We start from the raw sequence: 25,600 nt of genomic DNA, 5'->3' as shown, positions 1-25,600 counted from the left end.
ACTATTTGATTAAGTGAGTTTTTGTTTTTCAAAGATAGGTTGTTAAACCAGCATACCAAACAGAAGGATAAAATAGATTCAATAAAAGCACGATAAAACAGAATCAGTAGGGTTCGGTCAATGTGGAAGTAAGACAATTTCCTCAGACAATACATACGTTGGTTGGCCTTTTTAAAAACAGCTTCACAATTTGCCTCAAAAGTGAGTTTGTTATCGATGATAGTGCCAAGATATTTATATTTGTCCACTATCTCCACACTCTGACCATGTATTTCTGTGGGAATCTGAGTCTGGGGGTACTTCCTAAAATCAACAATCATGTCCTTGGTCTTCAAAACATTCATCTGTAAAAAGGACGTGTCACACCAGTCTTTGAATTCATCTACTATTGGGCCATGGCTTGTCTCACTACCATGTAACAAACTTAAAATAACTGTGTCATCAGCATATTTTATAATAGATCTGCCAGCTCTGTTGCTCTGACACATATTTGTATATAAAATGAACAGCAGAGGGGACAGAACACATCCTTGTGGTGATCCAGTGGAACAGCAAGTCTGGTCAGACATAGTCCCATTGATCCGTACTCTCTGTGTCCGGTTTATTAGAAAGTCTAAAATCCACCCCAAAAGGTTTTTACTCAAATTAAATTCCTCCTCAAGCCTTCCCATCAGAACATGAGGTTGGATACAATTAAAAGCAGACATAAAATCAATAAATAAGAGTCGTGCATGAGTGTCTTTCCCTTCTAAATGTTTAAAAATCATATTCAGAAGGGTGGCGGTGGCATCTTCAACTCCCCTCTGTGGTCTATAGGCAAACTGCAATGCATCCATGTCAGGCTGTGTCCTCAGCATAACTACAGATTTAATTAGTTTTTCAAAAGTTTTCATGACTATGGATGTGAGCGCTATGGGTCTGAAGTCATTTAATACTTTAGGGCAGCTGGATTTAGGGACTGGGACCACCACAGCATCCTTCCAACATTTGGGCACACGCTGGATTTGCAGGGACTTGTTGAATATGTGGTGGAATATTGGAGCCAGTTCTTTTGAGCATGTTTTCAGCAGACGACCACAGATACCATCCGGTCCTTTACTCTTGTTTATTTTTGTGTGTGCAAATGCTCTCAAAATGTCCTTTTCTCTTATTTGATGGTGATCCTGGTCCTTAAGTCTATGTCTCAGGTCATGTATTTCACTGTTAAAATCAGTTCTATCAAAACGGTTATAAAAACTGTTCAGGGCATTTGCAAGGTCATAGTCAGAATCAAAGCCCTCAAGGGTGATGGTATTACTTGAGTCAGACTTGTTACCTGCAATGCTTTTCATGCATGACCATACAGAGCCCATTTTGTTTGTGGCCACGTTATGTTGTAATTTGTCCTTATAGCTCTGTTTTGCTCTTAGTATTTCAGTTTTCATATTTTTCGTGGCTAATTGTATGTCAGATGCAGATCCCTGTTTGAAGGCATTTTTCTTGGCCTGAATGCAGTTTTTAACGGATTTGTTAACCCATGGTCTATTGTTGGGATAGATTTTAACTTTTTTAGTCGGGAGGATCATATCACGGCAAAATGCAGCATATGAACATATCACATCGGTAAGCTCGTCAAGGTCTTCTCCACAGGCATCTACAAACACGTTCCAATCAGTACACTCATAGCAACCCTGCAAACTCAGGATAGAGTCCTCAGTCCATGTTTTTACTTCTTTATATGTAATCTTTTCCCTTTTTAAAACAGTTCTGTATGTGGGTAGGAGGAGCACGCAGTTGTGGTCTCCACTACCCATAGGGGGAAGAGGAATTGATTTATATGCGTCCTTAACGGATCCATAACATTGGTCGAGAATTTTATCTCGTCTTGTCGCGCAAGTTACGTATTGATACATATTTGGAAGAGTCTTTTTAAGTGAAACGTGATTGAAGTCACCAGTGACGAATATAGGCGCATCAGGGGACATACACTGGAGTTTGTGAACAGCGTTGGAGATGGTTTTACAGGCGGAGGGGGCGTGTGCTTTCGGATGGATATAAACAACCGCAAGGAAAAGCTCCATGACATGCTCCACAACATTAAATGTAACTATAAACTGTTAAAGGTGTGACATGTTGCTTTTTAATAAATTAAAATTTTTAATCATTGACAAATTTCTGTACTATAAGTGTAATAAAATATACTGTACATAGAAAATAATCAACTTGAGGGTGGTAACGGTCTTCCACATCACAGAAATCATTGATTACTGTATTTTCTGAGAAAAACATGCTACCTTGTTTTATTCTTTACATATGATAGGGGATTATAGATTGATTATATATTATTTATTATAATTATAACCAAGCTCAAATTCTCTGATTTGACCAACAGATCATGCTCATTTCTTCTTCATGACATTAAAAGAACACGACTCTTCCTGATGATAGAATCTGCTCCAATTCTTATACAAGCTGAGGTAATTTCCAGGTTAGATTAATTTCTACTAGCTGGTCACGCTTTATATACGATTTCTACTCTAAAAACCATTAGGAACACTGCAGCTTGTCTGGTTTATAACCTTCAAAAGCTTTCTCATGTGTCTCTACTGAAACGACCCTACTGGCTTTCTGTAGCAACACTCTTATTCTCATGTTCCACATGTCTTATTCATATTCTGCAACACATTATACTTTCTTTCATGCCAACTCAAGGCTTTCATTTCAGCATGCCAGGTGTGTCTTCTCAAAGCATCTCGGTACAGGAAAATGTCGATCCCATTGCATCTTTGTAGTGATTCCTTCGTAGTGAAATAAAGAGCTCTTCCTGCCAGGCTGAATGATGAAATATCTCCATTCCTTCAGGGAAGGTATAAAAACCTACCTCTTCAGACAGTAATTAGGATGACTGTTCCTGTGTGTGTAAAATCTAAATTCAGGAATTTCTAAAATCAGGAACGGTCATCGGGCGGCACGGTGGTGTAGTAGTTAGTGCTGTTGCCTCACAGCAAGAAGGTCCGGGTTCGAGCCCCATGGCCGGCGAGGGCCTTTCTGTGCGGAGTTTGCATGTTCTCCCCGTGTCCGCGTGGGTTTCCTCCGGGTGCTCCGGTTTTCCCCACAGTCCAAAGACATGCAAGTTAGGTTAACTGGTGATTCTAAATTGACCGTAGGTGTGAGTGTGAATGGTTGTCTGTGTCTATGTGTCAGCCCTGTGATGACCTGGCGACTTGTCCAGGGTGTACCCCGCCTTTCGCCCATAGTCAGCTGGGATAGGCTCCAGCTTGCCTGCGACCCTGTAGAAGGATAAAGCGGCTAGAGATAATGAGATGAGATGAGATGAGGAACAGTCATCCTAATTACTGTCTGGCTGGATCAGTGTGTGTGTGTTTCACGCTCACTCGTGAAATATGCATTAACCATTTGAAGATGAACTTCATATCTATAATCAATACTCCAAGTACACACACACATACACACACTAATCAGCCATAACATTAAAACCACTGAGAGGTGAAGTGAATTACATTGATTATCTCATGACAGTGGCACCTGTCAAGGGGTGGGATATATTAGGCAGCAAGAGAAGTCAGTTCTCAGAGTTGATCTGGTGGAAGCAAGAAAAATGGGCAAGTGTAAGGATCTGAGTGACTTTGACAAGGGCCAGATTGTGATGGCTAGATGACTGGATCTGAGCATCTCCAAAATGGCACATCCTGTGGGGTGTTCCTGGTATGCAGCGGTTAGTAGCTACCAAAAATGGTCCAAGGAAGGACAACCGGTAAACCAGCGACAGGGTCATGGGTGTCGAAGGCTTACTGATTTACATGGGGCATGATGGCTATCCCATATGACCCAATCCCATTGAAGAACTCCTGTAGCACAAACTGCTGAAAAAGTTAATGCTGGCTAAAAGAGAAAGGTGTTCGCTTCACTCACTCGTGAAATATGCATTAACCACTTGAAGAAAAATTTCATATTTTTGTGCGACTGTGTAATATCCTCTATATATGCTGAACTTAGTTCTTTGTACTCATGGATATTTGTATGGCTTCATAGTATTCTGAACTTTTTTTGTATTTATTGTTTATGCATTTAATGTTCTCAACAGCTTTGAAATTGTCAACTATAGCACTTCTCAGGACTGTAAGCCTTGAATATCTCAGCTAATGAACTCCTCACAATTATCTCATCACTTTACCCTGCTATAATTGTGCTTGGTGACTTCAACACTCATGTTAACACCCATTTTGATACTAACATCTGAATTCATCTCAATATTCAAATGTTTTAATTTGATACAGCATGTTGACTTACCAACTCACTTTCATAGTCATTTTCCTGATTTGTTCTCCTGGTTTGAATGATATCTCTGTCTCTAGTTCAGTCTTTGGTGTCTCTGATCATAAGCTGGATGGAGCTATAGGATGGAGCCTCTCCAGTTCCTTTAAAGAAAAGGCTTGTCGCAGCCACCTGCTCTTGCCTTTGGTTCACCCCTGAGTTCAGAGAAATGAAAACCTCTAGCAGACATCTTGAGTACTTTTATAAGTGAACTGGCCTTACTGTCCACTCACTACTTGACACTGAGTATATCCTTGAGCATCAGGATGCCCTAAATGTTGTCTGCTCTAACTATTGCTCCTTCATCATACGTAGATGGTGCTGAGTCTAGGCCAAGAACACTTCAGGACTGTAAACAAATAAACTCCTCCAACACCCTGTACTAGCATGCCCTAATACAGCTGAGCAGCATCAGGTTTCTTCTTCTTTCTTTTTTTTAAACAAAATTAACCAAATCTATCACTATTTTCCTTCTACTTCTCAATCATTCTCCCCTACTAATGTTCTTACTCAGGTTAAAAAAAAACCCATTTGCTTAAGACCTGGTGACTCTCTTTCTGTCTCCAAAGTCATCATTAAGTCTCATCTATAATCAATACTCCAAGTGCCATAGTCATAAATCCATGTCTCTCTTCTGGCTCTGTCCCTAATTCCCTCAGTTACTCCTATTCTTAAGAGGCCTGAGTTGGAGCTAAAGTGCTGGAAATAGTGGTAGCTATGCAACTTCATACCTTTCTTAATGATAACACACTCTACTAGCCCTTTTAACCTGGCTTCCATACACAGCGCAGCCCCTCTTCTGCATGTTGTTAATAATCTTCTCCGGTCTGCTGACTGTGGTTCTTTCAGCATTATCCTCCTCCATGACCCAAGTACAGCATTTAAAAATGTTAATTATATTTCCTGTCTTTCCTATCACTGACATAGCCATTCAGTGGCTCAACAGTTTATCACACTAGGTCAACACAGGTGGTGCAGTGGTTAGCACCACTGCCTCATGGCAAGAAGGTTCTGGGTTTGAGCCCAGTGACTGATGGGGGCCTTTCTGTGTGGAGTTTGCATGTTCTTCCCGTGTCTGCGTAGGTTTCCTCCAGGTGCTCCGGTTTCCCCCAAAGACATGCACTTAGACTAACTGGCTACTCAAACTGCCCATAGGTGTGAGTGTGCAGAAAAGAATGGGCCACACTGCTACTGCAATTCTGGCCAAGTCAACCAAACATGTTTCACCTCAAGCCTGGTTCAGGATCAGATCTTGGGCACTTTCTCTTTTTTAATCTACATCCTACCCCTTGGTGGCACAGTGGTGTAGTGGTTAGCAGTGTTGCCTAACAATAAGAAGGCTCTGGGTTTGAGCCCAGTGGCCAACGGGGGCCTTTCTGTGTGGAGTTTGCATGTTCTCCCTGTGTCTGCGTGGGTTTCCTCCAGGTGCTCCAGTTCCCCCCCCAGTCATGCAGGTTAGGCTAATTGGTGGCTCTAAATTGACTGTAGATGTGAATGTGAGCATGAATGGTTGTCTCTATATGTCAGCCCTGTGATGACCTGGCGACTTGTCCAGGGTGTACCCCACCTCTCGCCCATAGTCAGCTGGGATCAGCTCCAGATTGCCCGTGACCCTGCACAGGATAAGCAGTTACAGATAATGGATGGATAGATCTCAGTACTTACTCCCCCCAGACTCCCATCCTAATACACTAATGGATTGTATCACAGATTTAAAGGGAAACTTCAGGATTTTTAAAACTTAGTCCCTATTTTCCCAGTCTTTCCTTATGTTTACAAAATGAATCCTTTCTGTGTTGTCAGATACGCATTCATATTGTCGTAAATAGCTAAATATTCAGGCATTACTTTGAAAATAGACTTCATCAATTCTGTGTGACTTCTTCTTTTGCAAACATCAGAAAACAGCCCTATGTGATAATCAACTACATCAGCGACCAGAAGAAGAGAAAGGTCTCATCTCATCATCTGTAGCCGCTTTATCCTGTTCTACAGGGTCGCAGGCAAGCTGGAGCCTATCCCAGCTGACTACAGGTGAAAGGCGGGGTACACCCTGGACAAGTCGCCAGGTCATCATAGGGCTGACACATAGACACAGACAACCATTCACACTCACATTCACACCTACGGTCAATTTAGAGTCACCAGTTAACCTAACCTGCATGTCTTTGGACTGTGGGGGAAACCGGAGCACCCGGAGGAAACCCACGCGGACACAGGGAGAACATGCAAACTCCACACAGAAAGGCCCTCGCCGGCCACGGGGCTCGAACCCAGGACCTTCTTGCTGTGAGGCGACAGCGCTAACCACTACACCACCATGCCGCCCCGAAGTGAAAGGTCATTTTCTAAAATTACTTTACAGTTATTGAGGTATACCAACACTGCTGTATCTCAGTAGGGATCCTTTCCATGGTGTCACACACTTATAATAAGAGTATGAGTCTTTCAGTGGTGAAAACAAGCAGTTTACTTTGATACTGATGTTTGCCCCACAGGATTATAGATTGTATAGATGTTTTGCAGTTGCCAGTTATAGTATTCTAACTCAATACAGGACTGATTTCTATTTTTTTGTCCCCAGTAAAAATTTGAATCCAAAAAGATTCAGAAAATAGGGCTTAGGTTAAACAATCCTGAAGTTTCCCTTTAAAGCTTTGGATGCAGGATAACTTTTTCAAGTTAATCACTGATAAAACTGATAATAGTTTGACTGCTTTAGTAATGGTGTTGAGAGTGCCAGCTCCAAACGAACTTCTAACATGACTTCTCAGAACTACAACACCCAAGAACCACAGTGCCCTCTATCACCAGTCTATTAATAACACCTGTCACTCCTTTCCTGGCTCATCAGCCCTTGCTACTTAAGCACCTCTTACACTCTCACTCAACGCGAAGTTTCATTCAGTGTTCATTCCTGTTGTATCAAGCCTTTACTGGCTGCCTGCTTTATTGTGTTTTCGACCCCTGTTCTTGTATCTTTCTCATCACTCTCTTGTCCTGCCTATATTGCCCAGTTTACAGATCGACCGACCGACCCTTGCCTGTCCCTCAACTTTGATTCTTGTCAAGCATTTTGACTTCATTTCCAGTCTGCTTTCCCTGCTCTCCCCTGCACATACATCCAGAAGTGCCTGCGCCCTGACAGACTGGTCAGCCCCAAATCCTTACTGCCTAAAACGTCCAATTTTTCTGTTCAGATTAATCATGTACATGTGTAACCCCTTTAAAGTGTCATACCTACTTTAAAGCTACACTCGAACACTAACAGGATCCTGGGTTTCAGCTATAGATGGTGAATTCACTGGATTTTCCGTCTACCATTTGCAGTTAGGGAATTTGCCATTAAACTTACAACAGTAGGCCTATGCCTTAAATGAACAACTTGCGCAGTGCCTCCACTGGAGAAATACTGTACCAGTAGTCCTGACATACACTATGTAAATCTCCAGAAATTTAATTATTAAGTATATGCAACACCACTCTGCCATGAAATATAACCAATGGGTGACATTTATTTTGTAGGGTCTTAAAAAAAAAATAAATAAATGAAAACAGGTATAGGGGTGTGGCAAAATATATGCCCACGGGTGATGGTATAAAATACAAGTACACTTTGTCACCTTTGGTATACCGAAATGAACATAAAATATGCCAATAAACCTGGCACACAACATACCCTGTAAACCTTTATAAAATAAAATAAAAGGTTAGAGAACACCTGTAGAATTACTTTCCTTAATCAAATGAACACTAACGCCCTACAGGCACACATATTTACAATATATCTGTCCCATCAGTCAATGAATACCCAGCTTGCAAGCATAACGTTGGGGCCCATTACGTTGGTGCACATGAAAGGGCAAACAAAAAAATGTAATCCACAATGCAGCCTCCAAAATGTGGAAACGAGGTCCAACGGACGAGAAACAATGTTTACTCACTCACACGGTAGTCTCTCAGCTACGTGGGTGATGAGACAGTTGAGCTTCAAGTTGGCTACTCACAACCGGTAGCTCCGTAGCGAGCAGACAATGGCCGGGCCTTTCGAAGTGTATACGCAGGCGGTCCCGAGGGCAACGAGTCTTTGAGGAAGAAGCCTTTCTTCCGAATTTGCTCGGACGAAAGTTTGAGTCTCAGTTCACTACGTTAGTGTTCCAAGGAAAAAAACTCAGAACTTAACTTGCCTGGCATGAATTACTTCCGAACTTGTTCACGCAGCTAGAAAAAAAAAAAAAAAAAAAAAAAAAAAAAACACACACACACACACATTGGCTTGCTAGCCTTCACACCCGACAGTTTACAAAGTCTCTCTCCCGTAATGCTGACTGCACTTAGTTACATCTCAGGCCAGCAGCTTATCGGTTAGCTTACTCTGTCCATCCGAGGCCCGCGACGTCTCGAACACAAAAAAACCCGGTCACTCCGTTCACTCCCTGACCCATAAGCCCTTTTTTCTTTTTCTTCCTCCACCCCCCCCCGCAGTGGCAGATTCAACATTCCTATCTCCTGCATTCTCATTGGTCCAAATGCACACCATTACAATTAAACCTATATAGGATTGGTTACAACATAAACATTACAGCAGACAACATTTGGTAAGTCACAGTAAGGAAAAAAAAAAAAAAACATTGCACTATGGTACTTGCAGTATTCTCAATGATGAAATATAATTAGCTATACAATAACTTTAGAAGTTGCAAAGACCTTAGTGAAAGCCATAAGGCAGCTATTTTAATAGGGCCTTACATACTCCCCCCACCAAATTATAGCATGCCCCCATGCTGTTCTATAGGGCCAGCTTTAACCCATACAAAGGGGAATCATCGCTGATGCCACACTATACAGTAAGAGAAGGTGAACGAACAGGGGACATAATGCAGTTTTCACATAAAGCTTGAGATGTACACCACCATGCATGTAACTTATTGAAGTGATCTGGGAACTGAACAGTCTTGGAAGTAACCAAGTGGTCCCTACAACTATTAGAAGTCAACACAGTTTCCCTAGTGGGCTCCCCTAAAGAATCATAAGTAAATCTCTCAGCAGGCTTCCTCTCCCTCTGTGATCTTCTACACGGGAGGTCAACACTGCCTACATTTAAATCTTCAGAAGGCATGATATCTGAATCACAGTCTTGGTTCTCTACATTTCCTTTCAAATCTCTGTCTACCCTTTCCCCATCTGGCTCTACAGAGTCACCCTCATTGTCCTCAGACTCGGCAGGTTGACTGTCTGTTTCCAACAGTTCAACAATAGGAGGAAATTCGGTAAAAGGCACATCAGTAGTAAACTCAGACTCCATGACTGGCAAATCACCTGTAGTGTCCCTAACATCTGTCCCTGTGGTCCCTATGGCAGACTCATTAGGTTCTAAAAGCACTGAGCCCTGCACACCCGGACCAGCAGTCTCGGTCTGAATGAAATCTCCAGTATAGTATCCAAACTCTGACTCAGAGTCTGAAGAATAACATTCTCCTGGAAGTTCATATGAAGAGGGGTTAGCATTCTGTGCAGAAGGTACACACTGTTTCTTGGCTTTCCTTTGTCTAATGGTTCTTGGAGAACAAACAGGCTTTGGAGTACTCTCAGCGTTCAATCGAACCTCTTGCCCTAAAGGAAGAATGTGATTTCGATGCATCACTTTCATAGGTCCACTGCCATCTAGTGGTGTCAGTCGATACACTGGAAGGTTGGGCATCTGACTCTCAACCACATAAAGAACTGAACTCCAGCGATCAGATAGCTTACGCTTCCCCTTTAAGCCAAGGTTACGTATGAGAACTCTATCACCAGGGCTCAAGCTGTGGTAACGCACTTTCTGATCATACCTTTCTTTGTTTGCTTGATTCAGCTTGGCAGCAGAACTATTAGCCAACTGGTAGGCTGCTTCAAGTTCTTGTTTCATTCGGGATACATATTTGTTGTACGAGACTGAAGATGTACCATCGGCCGAAACACCAAAACAGATGTCCACTGGCAGTCTCGCCTCTCTACCAAACATTAAAAAGTATGGCGAGAATCCTGTGGCTTCATTCGGAGTACAGTTATATGCGTGCACAAGGTGGGCTATGTGCTGACTCCATTTCTGCTTCTGACTTGGTTCAACTGTCCCTAACATATCCAAAAGTGTCCGGTTAAACCTTTCTGGTTGTGGATCACCTTGAGGGTGATAGGGAGAAGTTCGGGATTTTATGATGCCCAACATTGTTAACATCTCTTTCACCAACTGGCTTTCAAAATCCCTCCCTTGATCTGAGTGTATACCGTACGTGTGGGAAGACCATAATGGATGAAATACTTCTCCCATAGTGTTCTTGCCACCGTTATTGCTTTCTGATCCCGTGTTGGAAACGCTTGCGCATAACGCGTAAAATGGTCTGTTACCACTAACACATTGCAGACATTACGGCTGTCAGGCTCAAGTGACAGAAAGTCAATACATACAAGATCAAGAGGCCCTGAACTTTGCATATGAAATAACGGTGCAGCTCTCTGCGGGAGAGTCTTTCGTGTTATACACCGCCCGCATGTCTTACAGTGGGACTCCACATCAGCTTTCATACGTGGCCAGAAAAATCTGTCACGGAGTAAAGCATATGTTTTGTCAACACCCAAATGCCCTGTCTGGTCGTGCAGAGATTTCAATACAAACCTATGAAACTCTTTGGGTAACACAAGTTGCTTCTTAATGCGTCCGTCAGGCAACCTCACTGTTCTGTGTAGTAAGCCTCGGTCAATGCACAGTTTGTGCCATTCCCTTTTGAAAAGTCGAAGGTCTGAATGGTCTAAATGGATGTCATTAGCAGATTTCCGCTGCTGTACAGCAAGCAACACTGCTCCAAGGCAAGGATCAGCATGCTGTGCCGCGTGGAGTTCACCTGTGCTAAACTTGGGCAACGGGTCTGTCGTTACAGCGGTAGTTTGACAGTAGGCTTTGGGCAGAGCAGACACATGAGCACCAACCTGTTGGATGACACAGGGATAAGGGAGGTGACATAGTTCATCCCCTGTAGACACAGACTGGCAAAGTGCTCGTACTCCCGGGACTGGTATTTCATGCCATTCATTGCCAGCGGACAAACTTGGATGTGGGCGTCTTGACAGAGTCTGCATCGATGTTATTGCGCCCTGGCCTATATTTGAGACTGAAGTTGTATGTAGACAACGCTGATAACCATCTGTGGCCAGTAGCATCAAGTTTGGCTGATGTCAAAATATAGGTCAATGGATTGTTATCAGTTCGCACTTCAAACAATGCCCCATACAAGTAGTCATGTAGTCTGTCGACCACGGCCCACTTTAGAGCTAAAAACTCCAATTTATGCGCAGGGTAGTTTTTCTCAGATGGAGACAGGCTTCTGCTAACAAAGGCAACCGGTCGCAGCCCCTCATCATGTTCCTGGTACAAAACTCCTCCAAGCCCATCTATACTTGCATCAACATGCAAGATGTAGGGCTTCTGTGGGTCAGCAAATGCTAACACTGGGGCCTGTGTTAACTGAGTCTTCAACTCTTTGAAAGCTTTTTCACAGGATTCACTCCACCTGGAGCCAAAGGGTTCTGAGGGCTTGAAGAAGGTCTTGCTGTTAACAGCCTCTCCAGCTTGCATTTTCTTGGCCCGGGAACCAGATGGATACCCTTGGAGTAGTTCGTTAAGGGGGCGGCACAGTCTGGAAAAATCCCTCACAAAATGTCGATAGTAGCCACAGAATCCCAAAAAGGATCTGAGCTCTGTCACTGTGGCAGGCCTGGGCCAGGATATGACAGCCTCTATCTTTGATGGATCGGTTGCAATTCCATCCTGGGACACTATGTGTCCCACATAGGTGACAGAGGTTCAGCCAAATTGACATTTATCAAGGGACAGTTTCAGACCTTCATCCCTTAGCCTATCAAGGACTTTTAACAACCTTTCTTCATGTTCCTCAATGGTTCTGCCAAAAACAATCAAATCATCCAGATACACCAGGACTTCCATAAAGTTCATATCTCCAATGGTACGTTCCATAACTCTCTGGAAAGTCGCTGGGGCTCCGGAGATCCCTTGAGGCATGCGTTCAAATTCATAAAAGCCCAGGGGACAGATAAATGCCGTCTTTTCCTTGTCAGCCTCAGTCATTGGTATTTGGTAATACCCACTCCTCAAGTCCAAAACACTGAACCACCTACTGCCGGTCATTGAGTGTAGAGCATCTTCAATTCTTGGAACCGTATACTGATCCGGTATAGTTCGTTGGTTCAGAGTTCTGTAATCGACACACATTCGGACTTTTCTGGATTTCTTACGAACAACTACAATTGGCGATGCGTATTACGAAAAATTTGCAGCCAACAATATCCACAGTAAATATAATGTTGGATAATGCAACATTAATATTATTAGGCCTATTATTATTATTATTATTATTATTTTATTCCGCCTTTCTCACCCTTCATATAAGCTAACCAATCAATGTCATCCGTGTATTTTGTTGCGATTTAGATATTGGCGCTCACCCAATCAAAAGACCGCCACCAGCATGAAATGTTACGTGAACTCTGTCAGTCTCTCACACTAAAAGAGTTTTTCAGTCAGACATAGCCTACACAGTGATGTCCGCGAATTCGTGCATTATCAAATATGCATACACAGAGCACAAAGAGTTCCTTGCCACAGGTGGAAGGAAGAAACATTCTGCAAAATGCAAGTTTTGCAAGGTCTCGTTGACAGAGACAGCCGGGACAACATCTACATTCACCCGGCACCTGGAGTGGAAACACCCGGAGAGGTAAGTTAGCCAGATGGTACTGGCCTCAAACTCTTTATCTCACTTTTCAGTCTTAGACGACCAGATCATGTATGCGTGGTGTTTTTATCGTGTGCTCCCTCACACGCCCAGTATAGATTATTAGGGACGGATTTTTTGGCAAAAGACTTAGGTGCTAAGCTAACTTTTCTGGTGAAGAAGTGTAACTACATGCTAAGTACAGATATGCTAATTAAGTTTCATCTGTGGCTCTCGGCTACTTAAACATTAACAGTTTTCACCAACGTTGGATATTTTGGCAAGTTCATTGAACAGAAAATGTCGAAACCGTGTTAGTGAGCACTTTAATGGCTGGTGTAATGTGGTTTGTTGTCGACTTATATTTGGCATAATGGATGAGCCATTAAGGGTACCTAAGTTTAGGAGTCTTCTGTGTTGAACCAGTCCAGTGTGTAGGGACTACTAGCATGTTATTATGAAACACAATACTATTGTATAGCCTAGGTGTGAGCCTAATTACAGACTTAATTGAGTAGTTTTTTTCTGTTCCATTTCTTGTCAGTACAGTACAGTTATGTGTGATTCCTGTGATGCTCTCATTCTGTCCCTCTTACTCTCTCTAATGTTTTGTATTATTGTTTTTGCCTTACTGAACAACAGGCTTTATATCACTAGCAGTGATGTGCACATTTCTTTATATTGTCGGTTACAATATTTTATTTAAATGATATTGTTTTACTAAATAAATGTAACCATTTACTTTTGAATATCATCTGCATATCAAGTTGTTTTGACTTCACAAGCCTAATCCATTTCAGGATTATAATTGTGTATCTTCAATTTAATCTACAAATTAAGCATAATTAAAATCAGCTACATATTTCCCACAGTTGTTGAAGGTGTTTTATCAGATGACTTTTGGACCAGTCAGTACCAGTCATATCAGTCCTCAACAGCACACAAAAGTACTATAAAGGGAGTGTCAATCCTCTAATAGTGCAGTGACAGCCATCATGCAATTGTTACACATTTATCTCACTCAGTCTGCGGAACATTTACAGTGAGTGAGCTCAGTCATACACATTCATGACGTGCTCTTCTCAGCATTGTCTGTAGTTAGAATAATACCTTCTTTTACTGAACCTCTGACCTCAGTATGCTGCTCTTATTCTATTAATGCAAGTAACATCAACACTAGTTTTTTTCCGGTCTTGGTCTTGTTCTCGTCTTGACTTTGTCTTGGTCTTGACTCGATCTGTCTTGGTCTTGGTGTCGTCTTGGTCTTGATACACTCTAGTCTTGGTCTTGTCTTGGTCTTGGTTAAAGCGGTCTTGACTACAAGTCTAATGCGTAAGGGCTCCGGGATTCAGATATGATGCCATTCCTCTGAAGTTCTTGTAGGTGTTGCCGGACATCTTCCAGATCAGCAGGTGGTAAGCGCCGTGATCGCTCTCTGAAGGGGCGTGTGTCTGTCAGTCTTATCTCGTGTTTAGTACTCCTGGAACACCCAACATCCCACTCATGACATGAAAAGACATCCTTTCTTTCTAACATCTCACATAGACGCCGTTTTGCATCTTCCGGCATTGGGGAGTTTCCGAAATCAAAAGAATCTACATTGAGTGAGGTAGGAGGTTCCATGTGAGTCTTAGCAGTAAGCTGGGGAACCAGTGCAACAGGGAAAACATGAGCAAGCGGAGTTCCTCTTTTCAGAACCAACTCTCTAGTGGAGATGTTCTTGACAATCACTGTGATGCGTTTGTTGCGCACCACTGATGCAGAACGCACTTCTGGTCTGACCTGAATCTCATCAGAGCGAGACATGTCCTTAACCTGATCTATGAGTGCCAACTCATCATTGAAATCTCCAGGGAACTTGGCTAAACCAGTAACATACCGCTGCTGACCAGGCCGAAGTGTTAAGGGCTCGCCTTTGGTAAACCATACTGTTCCACACTTTTCGATATCTTCTGCTAAGACATCCACCTGGCCAAGGGCTTGGTAAGCCTCTTTGACAAGGGGATGAATGGTCAAGGTGTTTAGAAAACCCTCCCCAGCTTTCTCTTTACAGGAGTCAAATAACCTTTTCACTAAACTGGTGTTTAAACTGGTATACCTTCATCTTTCACAGGGTCGGGGCAAACTAAAGCCAAAGTATCGACTGTCTGGGGCACCCCAGTCACATTTTCAGTGAATTCTAGCCGGATGTGAAGATAACCATCATAAGGGTATTTGTGTGAACTTAACCCCCATATCTCAAGGTTCTCAACAGGCTGAATAGCTAAATGTTTCAAGTAAGTATCATAAAAGCTCCTGTACAAAATAGTCACTTGAGAACCACTATCTAGCAGAGCTCTCGTGTAAATCCCTTCTACCTGTACCGGTACAACAGAAGTGGGTCCCACTAAGCCTGGGGGTAGGCCAGCATTAATAGCAGAGGAGCAATTGGTGGAACGTGATTCCCGTGGAGCCCTGTGCCGTTCCCTCACAGACCTCCGGCTGAGTTTCCCTGCCTCCTATGCATCTTCAGCAACTTCTGATTGACTTTTCTCAAGTCTTCCGAGCCCTGACACTCTCTCTTTGTGTGCCCATCTTCGCCACACTTGTAGCAGAAAATGCCTGGTTGAGGTCTCACAGCTCTGTCTCGTGGCAGGCCACTCTGAGCAGCAGCTTCTGCCACTCGAACATCAGAGCCTGCATTCGTCGCAGGTGTATCAGAGCTAGACATCACCTTAGCTACGCTCAACAGTTTTGACACTTGAGAAGATAATTCTTTGACCTCTTCTTTCAGACTGTCCAATCCAGACATTGCAGATGCACCAGAAATGACAGGGGTAGCCACTTTGGCTGTTGTTCTCACGCTTTCTCTGGCACTAATCCAGTTTTCCTCTTCTCTCACCTCTTTCATCAACTGGGAAAAAGAAGGAGGAGCTTCTAGGGTGTGACTTATTCGAACACGCAAAGCAACCATGTCATTGGGTAGAGCACCTTTAATCAATTGCTCCATTCGTGCTTTATTCATGCCTTCAGCGCCAATGCCCCCTTTTAACAACGCTCGGTGCAGTAGCTTATCAAGTCGATACAAGAACACTGACAGCTTTTCTCCATCTTCTTGGTAAGTATGCCTGAATTTGGCCATGAGATCTGGCCCACTCTCTGTCGTGCCATACGCCGTCTCCAAAGCAGTTAAGTAATCAGTGGCAGTAGCCAAGGAATTGCTGACCTTTAAAAATCTGACAATGTCAGCAGCAGGTCCCTTCAAACTTTCCACAATGCGCTGTTTCTTAACTGCATCGCTACATTGCCATTCACTAATCATTTGGGTAGCCTGTTCCATCCAGGCGTCATACTCCTCTTCACCCGCTGGGACAGGTTTCAGTCCCGAAAACAGTCTCAACTTTCTGTAACTAGGCCCATCAGTGGGCCCCTGACAACATTTGTCCACTAGCCTACCAATAGCTGTCACCAAATCCATGTTCACATCAGGTTTTGGACTGGATGCATCAGACAGAATAGACCTCACATCATCCATGGTCTTACCCTCTTGTTGCATTAGTGCCATCAGTTTTGAGTGGAAATCTGATTCAGGCTCTGCAATCAGACCTTTAACAACATGCACAGTCCAAGGCCCTGCCTCTCCTTCAATGCCTATTTCTGAAGGCACTGTGACAGACTCTAAATCTGTGCTAGTTTCCACTAGTAGAAGAAGTTTGAGACCAGTGCTGTCTCCACGTCGTCCCCGTATTTCAGTGCGCCCAAATACTTTCACTGTGCTCAAAACTTTCGAAATAGTGTCATTCACTACATCTAAGGGCACATCACTAATAACGATAGCGTGAGAAAGGCTAACTTTCGCTTCTCGACTCCAATCAACAGCTTTAGTAAGCTCCATTATGTGTGAAAAATTAGACGAAAACACCAACTGAATTTCACTAATGATGAGAAAAAGGAAAAAAAAAAAATCCCTCTATGGTAAACAGGATATCCCAGCGGTGCCTCCAAAATGTAACCCCTTTAAAGTGTCATACCTACTTTAAAGCTACACTCGAACACTAACAGGATCCTGGGTTTCAGCTATAGATGGTGAATTCACTGGATTTTCCGTCTACCATTTGCAGTTAGGGAATTTGCCATTAAACTTACAACAGTAGGCCTATGCCTTAAATGAACAACTTGCGCAGTGCCTCCACTGGAGAAATACTGTACCAGTAGTCCTGACATACACTATGTAAATCTCCAGAAATTTAAAGTATATGCAACACCACTCTGCCATGAAATATAACCAATGGGTGACATTTATTTTGTAGGGTCTTAAAAAATAAATAAATAAATGAAAACAGGTATAGGGGTGTGGCAAAATATATGCCCACGGGTGATGGTATAAAATACAAGTACACTTTGTCACCTTTGGTATACCGAAATGAACATAAAATATGCCAATAAACCTGGCACACAACATACCCTGTAAACCTTTATAAAATAAAATAAAAGGTTAGAGAACACCTGTAGAATTACTTTCCTTAATCAAATGAACACTAACGCCCTACAGGCACACATATTTACAATATATCTGTCCCATCAGTCAATGAATACCCAGCTTGCAAGCATAACGTTGGGGCCCATAACGTTGGTGCACATGAAAGGGCAAACAAAAAAATGTAATCCACAATGCAGGCTCCAAAATGTGGAAACGAGGTCCAACGGACGAGAAACAATGTTTACTCACTCACACGGTAGTCTCTCAGCTACGTGGGTGACGAGACAGTTGAGCTTCAAGTTGGCTACTCACAACCGGTAGCTCCGTAGCGAGCAGACAATGGCCGGGCCTTTCGAAGTGTATACGCAGGCGGTCCCGAGGGCAACGAGTCTTTGAGGAAGAAGCCTTTCTTCCGAATTTGCTCGGACGAAAGTTTGAGTCTCAGTTCACTACGTTAGTGTTCCAAGGAAAAAAAACTCAGAACTTAACTTGCCTGGCATGAATTACTTCCGAACTTGTTCACGCAGCTAGAAAAAAAAAAAAAAAAAAAAAACACACACACACACACACACACACACATTGGCTTGCTAGCCTTCACACCCGACAGTTTACAAAGTCTCTCTCCCGTAATGCTGACTGCACTTAGTTACATCTCAGGCCAGCAGCTTATCGGTTAGCTTACTCTGTCCATCCGAGGCCCGCGACGTCTCAAACACAAAAAAACCCGGTCACTCCGTTCACTCCCTGACCCATAAGCCCTTTTTTCTTTTTCTTCCTCCCCCCCCGCTAACCAGACTTGGATATAACCGGACTAAAAGCGCAGGTATGAAAATACCCAAAATGTAACAGACAAAAAAATAAGGAATTGCATGTAGAAAAATGGCTGTGAAAAAAAAAATCTTCAGTAACTTGATCTTTTTTGGACACTTTTTTTTTTTAATAGTGAAGGGAAAGGTTTGGATATTGGCACCCTTAACTAATAGTATATTAGTTACATCAGGGTACATGATAAACCTGGGCAGGACACTCTAGTCTCAGAACCCAGATCCAACACTCTTTTACTGGCATTAGAAGTCTGCCTCAGCGCAGTAACTCTATACCTTTATCTTCCCATACCATCATAATTGCCACCTTTCTCTGACAAGAGTCTTGGATGTCATGATGAGAGGAGGCAGTGAGATGCTTTGGCACCCTGCAGAGGGTGAGGGGCCTAAAGAGAGAGAAGGAATCAACAGAAATGAGAAGATGGAATAAAGCCAAAAACCCATTTGGATTCCCTTCTATTGGTGAAACCCAGATTTCTTCCTTGCAACAGACCTTTTTTTTTCCAAAACTTTTTTTCCTGGTATCCATGGAAACCAGCAGTGGCTGATGATAGGATACACTGAAATGGCATAATTTCTGATAAATTGGGTGAGACATTGCATTTTTGGTCCAGAGGAGAAATGCAGGTAGCATGCAGATGTGAGGCCCCTTTGGGCTTTAAACAATTAGTTAAAACCATTAAAACCACACTACTCTGAGAATGCCTTATTCTTATAACTCATCTCCGTCTGTCCAGTCACCTACCAAATTGAATGGGGTTGAGAAACTTGGCTCGTTCTTACTTCTTTAAAGTGCATATCACGGGTAAATTCAGGAGCAAGATCAATTTAATTCTCCTATTTTATATTAAACTTTGGTCAAATATCTGTCACATTTTGCATTTTGTGCAATTTTTTACCTTGCGCAATACCAGAAAAATTCAGTTGAAATCAAGCCATTTGAGGCGAATTGGTCCGCCTCTGAATAAACTTGGCATTTGGACTTCCCGGCAAACATTGATTTTCTTGACATCGCATGTGGGATGCCTCCTTCTGAATCCTACATCAGTGCTGGTTTGTTTATGAGAAAACAAACTGGTGGTTTTCTGCAAATTTCTTCAACATTATCACAATTATTAAAATGGTTAATAGATGTATCGTAGGAGGGTGTAGCAACACCAATCTTGATGGGATTAGTACTCATTGTTTTCCAAAAGACCGGACAATGAGAGAGAAATGGGAGCGCTTGGTCTACACAGGCTGTGCACTGAAACCGTGCAAGCTCTCGCAGCCTGCTGGCGCTTTCGCAGGTAACATCACGAATCTTGCTCCAGACTCCCTTGGGATTTTTCCAGACGCATTTTGTTATTTTATTTTTTTCTGCTGTAGACAGATGGCCTTGTGCAAAATTACCCTTCTGGATGAGTGGATAAAGGGACATACTTTCATATAAAAAAAGAGGTCCAGGATATGCACTTTAAGAGTAGATGCAATGGATCCCCATTTTCTCACTCTGGGAAGTTTGTCTTGCCAGGAGTTATCATGACATTCCAAGCATTCTACAGTTATATATTCCACTTCATTTATATTATTGTTAGCATAACCCTTCCAATAGATAATCACAGTTTAAAGAGTTTTATTTTGACTTCCTTTTCTTCTTAGAAATACAATCATTCATTCATCTGTTCAGCTTCAGTGACCCATCTTGGTCAGGCTCATGATGGATCCAGAGCCTGTCCTGGAATTGGGACTCAACCCCATTCCAGGGCACTATGCACACCTATGGGCACATTTACATAGCCAATCTGCCTAATTATATGGTTTCAGACAGTAGGGGAAAACAAAAACATGGAGGAAACCTACACATACACTGGAAGAACATGCCAAATTCCACAGAGACAATAACCTGAGCTCAGAATTGACCGAGGGACCTTTAAGCTTTAAGGCAGCAATGCTACCTTATAGCTACTGTAGCACGAACTGCTACTAACAACTGCATGCCAGGAATGCCCCACAAGATGTGTCGTTTTGGAGATGCTCGGACCCAGTCATCTAACCATCACAATTTGGCTCTTGTCAAAGTTGCTCAGATTCTTACTCTTGCCCATTTTTCAGGAACTGACTATTCTCTTGCTGCCTAATATAGCCTGCTCCCTTTTGACAGGTGCCAAGTATAATGAGATAATCAATGTAATTCACTTTACTTGTCAGTGTTTTTAATATTATGGCTGATCACTGTGTGTATATATATATATATATATATATATATATATATATATATATATATATATATATATATATATATATATATATATATATATATATATTATACAGTACTGTGCAAAAGTCTAAGGCACATGTAAAGAAATGCTGCAGACCAAAAATGGTTTAAAAAATAATGAAACTAAATGTTTCGACATTTAAAAAAAATACTATAAACAGCAGTAAACTGATAAATGAAAAAAGTTAATATTTGATGTGAGATGATCCTTTGCTTAAAAAAAATAATAGTTTCAGGTACATTGAGTGCAGTTTTATAAGGAAATGAGCTGAAGTTTTTACTGAACATCTTGCAGAACCAGCCACAGTTCTTCTGGACACTTTGACTGTCACACTTCCATCCACCCATCAATTATCCATAGCCACTTATCCTGTGCAGAGTCACGGGCAAGCTGGAGCCTATCCCAACTGACTATGGGACAAGAGGCAGGGTACACCCTGGGCAAGTTGCCAGAACATCACAGATTGTCACACCTGCTTATTCATTTTGCAGCAAAACCCAGTAGCCTTCATTATGTTTTCTTTTTTAATCTGAAAAGTAGTCTCTGATGTAATATGCTGCTCAGATACAAACTTTTTTTTCCCATAACATTTAATTTTGTAGGGTGGCATGGTGGTGTAGTGGTTAGCACTGTTGCCTCACAGCAAGAAGGTTCTGGGTTCGAGCCCAGTGGTTGATGGGGGCTTCTACATTAACTGTGTGGAGTTTGCATGTTCTCACCGTGTCTGCGTGGGTTTCCTCTGGGTGCTCTGGTTTCCCCCACAGTCCAAAGACATGTAGGTTAGGTTAATTGGTGGCTCTGAATTGACTGTAGGTGTGAATGTGAGTGTGAATGGTTGTTTGTCTCTATGTGTCAGCCCTGTGATGACCTGGCGACTTGTCCAGGGTGTACCCTGCCTCTCACCCATAGTCAGCTGGGATAGGCTCCAGCTAGCCCATAACCCTGCACAGGATAAGTGGCTATGGATAATCTCATCTCATTATCTGTAGCCGCTTTATCCTGTTCTACAGGGTTGCAGGCAAGCTGGAGCCTATCTCAGCTGACTACGGGCGAAAGGCGGGGTACACCCTGGACAAGTCACCAGGTCATCACAGGGCTGACACAGAGACAAACAACCATTCACACTCACATTCACACCTACAGTCAATTCAGAGCCACCAATTAACCTAACCTGCATGTTTTTGGACTGTGGGGGAAACCGGAGCACCCGGAGGAAACCCATGCGGACACGAGGAGAACATGCAAACTCTGCACAGAAAGGCCCTCGCCGGCCATGGGGCTCGAATCCGGGCCTTCTTGCTGTGAGGCGACAGCGCTAACCACTACACCACCGTGCCGCCCGCTATGGATAATGGATTAATTTAATTTTGTACTGGAAAATGAATGTTTGCAACTCTAAAATGTTTTTGTACTGACTCAATAATGTACAAGTCATTAGGCTAACTGGTGGCTCTAAATTGTTCATAGGTGTGAATGGTTGAGAGGAGAAAACCTCTATAATAATCCAGTAGAAGGCAACGGGAAGCCACTACTGTAATGTTCCTGAGAAACTTTGATGGCTGAAGCCATCAGAATGGCCATGTCACTGTAGTGATATGCCAAGATGGTATATGGGGTCACCTTCTAGATCTAGGGAGGGAGGTTCTTGGATGGGTATATTTGTAACTAGAGGACCTTGGATGGCGAGCTTTAAGCATGACATGAAAAGTGGGAACCATTTTGCAGTGAGGTGGGAGTTCTAACTTGTATGAGACCTCGTTGACCTTGCGAATCACCTTGTACAGACCTATTTATTGGGCTGGAAGTTTCCGGTAGGTATTGGGCTCTCTTAAGTCTTTCGTGGACATGCACACTCAGTCCCCTCACTGTAAAAAAAAAAAATAATAATAATTAGTCAAGCCAACTTAAAAATGTAACGCAACCTGCTGCCAAAGGATTTTGAGTAAACTCAACTCCGGGCCAAATAGTTGTGCTGACTTGCTCTTTTAAGTCGACACAAATGAGTACATTATGTTCACCTTACTGTCGCGGCGACCTGCCGCAAGGAGTGTCTGAACACAGGCTCACACTATTGACAGCTGCCTCCGCTACTCCCTGCCATGCTGAATCGCAGTGCTGCGCTACCAGTGCACGGCTTGACAGCACGCTGCACTGAACAGGCAGCCAATCAGAATGCTAATTAGCAGGGCAGCGGTCGTTCTAGAACAATAGGCAGAATTGACATTCAGTTTGTAACAAAGCAGCAGCACAGCTGTTGCAAAGAGAATTCGCTACTAACACAAACCTTACAGCACATCGGGGAAAAAAGGACAAAAAGGGCTACCGGTTTTTCACCTTCAGCTTCTGCTTCTACTTCTGATTCTACTTCTGATTCTGGTTCTACTTCTACCTTTTCTTCTGGAAAAACCCACTACTACCACAATTCTACTATAACATCAGCTCCACTGAAAACCAATAAAATACAAGACGAGTGGAATCCTGTGTCCGAGTCCTTCCCTTTCAAGTGTGGGAAACTCTGATGCTCACATACACTTGACAGTGAAAAACCGATGCACTAGTGGAAACTGACGACTGCCAGAGAATCACCGCCTAACCAGTGCATCATACCGAAACCAGTGACCAAGAAGCAAGACTCCACTCGTGCCACAACCCAACAGAGAGGGAAGACACTTCACCTGGGGGCCTGGAGGATAAAGCTTGAAGTCACCTGAAAAAAGAAACGAAATGGCGAAGTCATTAGAAGAACTAAAAACAGAGCGAACCACAGCCAAAAGACTTTTCTCCCGTCTTGCTAACTGCATTGCAAGAACATACTCAGAGATGACTGTGGAGGAGCTAAAGCAAAACTTCAACAAGCTTACAGCAGAAAGCTTGAGACTCATAGAGGCGAACGAAGAGATTGAGGCCGCCTACATGGCAGAAGCAGACACAGCCACTGCAGAGGACCTGGGCGCCAAGAAAAAAGATGACCTGGAGAAGATAGAGGCATACTGTAAGCAGAGGACTAAAGAAGCAAAGCTCCTAATTCAACAAACACTCTGGGAATCGTATGGGGAGAAAGAGCTGCCCCTTGCCCTATACATAGCTGAAGCTGACTGCAAGAACGTCTCCTCTGCCCAGCTCAACGTGACTCTGGAGGCATATGAGTTCATGCTGAAGCACTTCGAGACGTTGGTGCTGAAGGCAAAAGAAGCGCACTGTGACTGGAACCGCTGGGCTCCCACTGCAGAGCAAAGAGACTTTGATCACCGCATGACAGAGCTCAAAGTGCAACTTCCCCAGCTGGTGTCGCGCAAGGCCGCCTTCATCAAAGCTGCAAAAATCAAGACAGACTCTGAAGAGCCCACTGTCCACCGTACAGCTCCAGTGCCAGCAATAAAGCTGAAAGCCACAGCCCTTCCAAAGTTTGCTGGCAACCAGCGAAGTTACTACAGGTGGAAGAAGGAGTGGGAAGCTCTACAGAAGCAGGGTGAACCGACAGGATCTAGAGAGGTCAAGAAATTCCAGCTGCTTGACAGCATTGATGAGAAGGTAGCCGGAAACCTACACCTGTCGACCTACAGCTCCTCAAATGAAATCTTCAGAGTCCTGGATAACCGGTTTGGGAACCAAGCCAACATCGCTCTCGAGATCATTGAAGATCTACAAGCAACTCCTCCAGTCAAAGCCGGCCAGCCAAGAAGAGTCATCGAGCTCATCCAAACAGTGGAAAAAGCTCTCTACGACTTAAATGAACTGGACAATGCCGAGGCCATAAAGAACCCCATTGTGACCAAATCCATTGAGGGCAAGCTTCCAGAAACTTTAAAGAAAGACTGGCTCACCTATGCTGCTGACGTGAGTAATGCTGTGGACCGTCATAACCGCTTTGACAAGCTGCTGGCTTACCTAAAGTCACAGGAAGCCATATATGAGCAACTTGACCAGCTGAAAGATGGCATTGAACCTGTCAAGGACAAGACCAAGTTCCTGAAGCAAGCCAGAACAAAAGCAACTAAACAGTCCGGCAGTGTCATGCAACAGTGATGTAACAGGCTGCATCATCTGTGGTGACCCAAAGCACAGAAGAAAACTGTACTTCTGCAAAAAGTTCAGAACCAACCTAAAGCCATCAGAGAAGAGGGATGCAGCACAACAACTCAGTGCCTGCAAAAGATGCCTCGAAGTCCACACTGGTGAAAGCTGCAAGAAAACCACTTACCTGTGCGGGAATCTAGAATGCAAAGATCAACACCACTTCCTCCTCTGTCCAGTTACCAGACCCCAGTCCCAAAGAACACCCAAGTTCAGTCCAGTGAGGGCTGAGGGCAGAAGACTCACTGACACCCAGGAGCAGTTCCTCTCCAAACTTACACCAGAGCTGGCACAACAGTGTCGAGATGCCTTCTGCAACATAGCGTCCAGGGTATTCAACTCCAGTGCTGCTGAGAGAGGTCTTCTAGATGAACACTGCCTCACTATTGTTGGGGGACGAAAAATGTGCGAAACTGGATGTGTTTTTTTCATCTACTGCAACCTCAACTAGCAGCGCTAGCATTGATGTTGGCGACACTGACGAGGAGGGATAGGATGAGCAAGAACAAAATGAGCAAAAGGAGGATGAACAAAATGAGCAAAAAGAGGATGAACAAGACATGGTGATGATGGTGGATAATGAATCGCTCTGGCAGTGGCAACCAACACACAACAAGCTCGTGGTGGGTCTGACTGTGTATTAGCCGGTGCAACCGAGATGGAGACCGATGCTGCAGGAGGGAGCATTGCAAATGTAAGTGTGACTACTTCAGAAGATCAGTTCAACTATTTCAGTCGGCCAAACTCCAGCTCATTGAGCTTGTTTTTCAAGTTTCATCCACACCAGAGAACCGATAGTGCAACTATTAGGAGGGCATTTAGCCATAAGGATGGAACACAACGTAAATGGGTCAGCTACAGTGAGGAGAAACATTCTCTATTTTGTGCTGTCTGTCTAGC

The 25,600-nt window shown here is 43.3% G+C and overlaps 1 protein-coding gene across 1 annotated transcript; it reads right to left on the bottom strand.

Moving 5' to 3' along the window:
• Window positions 1-15,549: 15,549 nt before the first annotated feature.
• On the bottom strand, window positions 15,550-16,596 carry LOC132870314 (paraneoplastic antigen Ma1 homolog). The gene has a single exon (XM_060903945.1). It carries the CDS (start codon window positions 16,594-16,596, stop codon window positions 15,550-15,552), a length of 1,047 nt encoding a protein of 348 aa, XP_060759928.1.
• Between the last annotated feature and the right edge of the window lie 9,004 nt (window positions 16,597-25,600).

The sequence above is a fragment of the Neoarius graeffei genome, chromosome 22 (genome assembly GCF_027579695.1).
Source record: "Neoarius graeffei isolate fNeoGra1 chromosome 22, fNeoGra1.pri, whole genome shotgun sequence".
Lineage (NCBI taxonomy): Eukaryota > Metazoa > Chordata > Actinopteri > Siluriformes > Ariidae > Neoarius > Neoarius graeffei.
Note: the sequence above shows the minus strand (reverse complement) of the source record. Positions and strands in the feature narration are given on the sequence as shown.

What these genes read in the sequence shown, in the direction of transcription:
- LOC132870314 (XM_060903945.1), bottom strand. Translation starts at nt 16,596, where the DNA reads ATGGATGATGTGAGGTCTATTCTGTCTGATGCATCCAGTCCAAAACCT.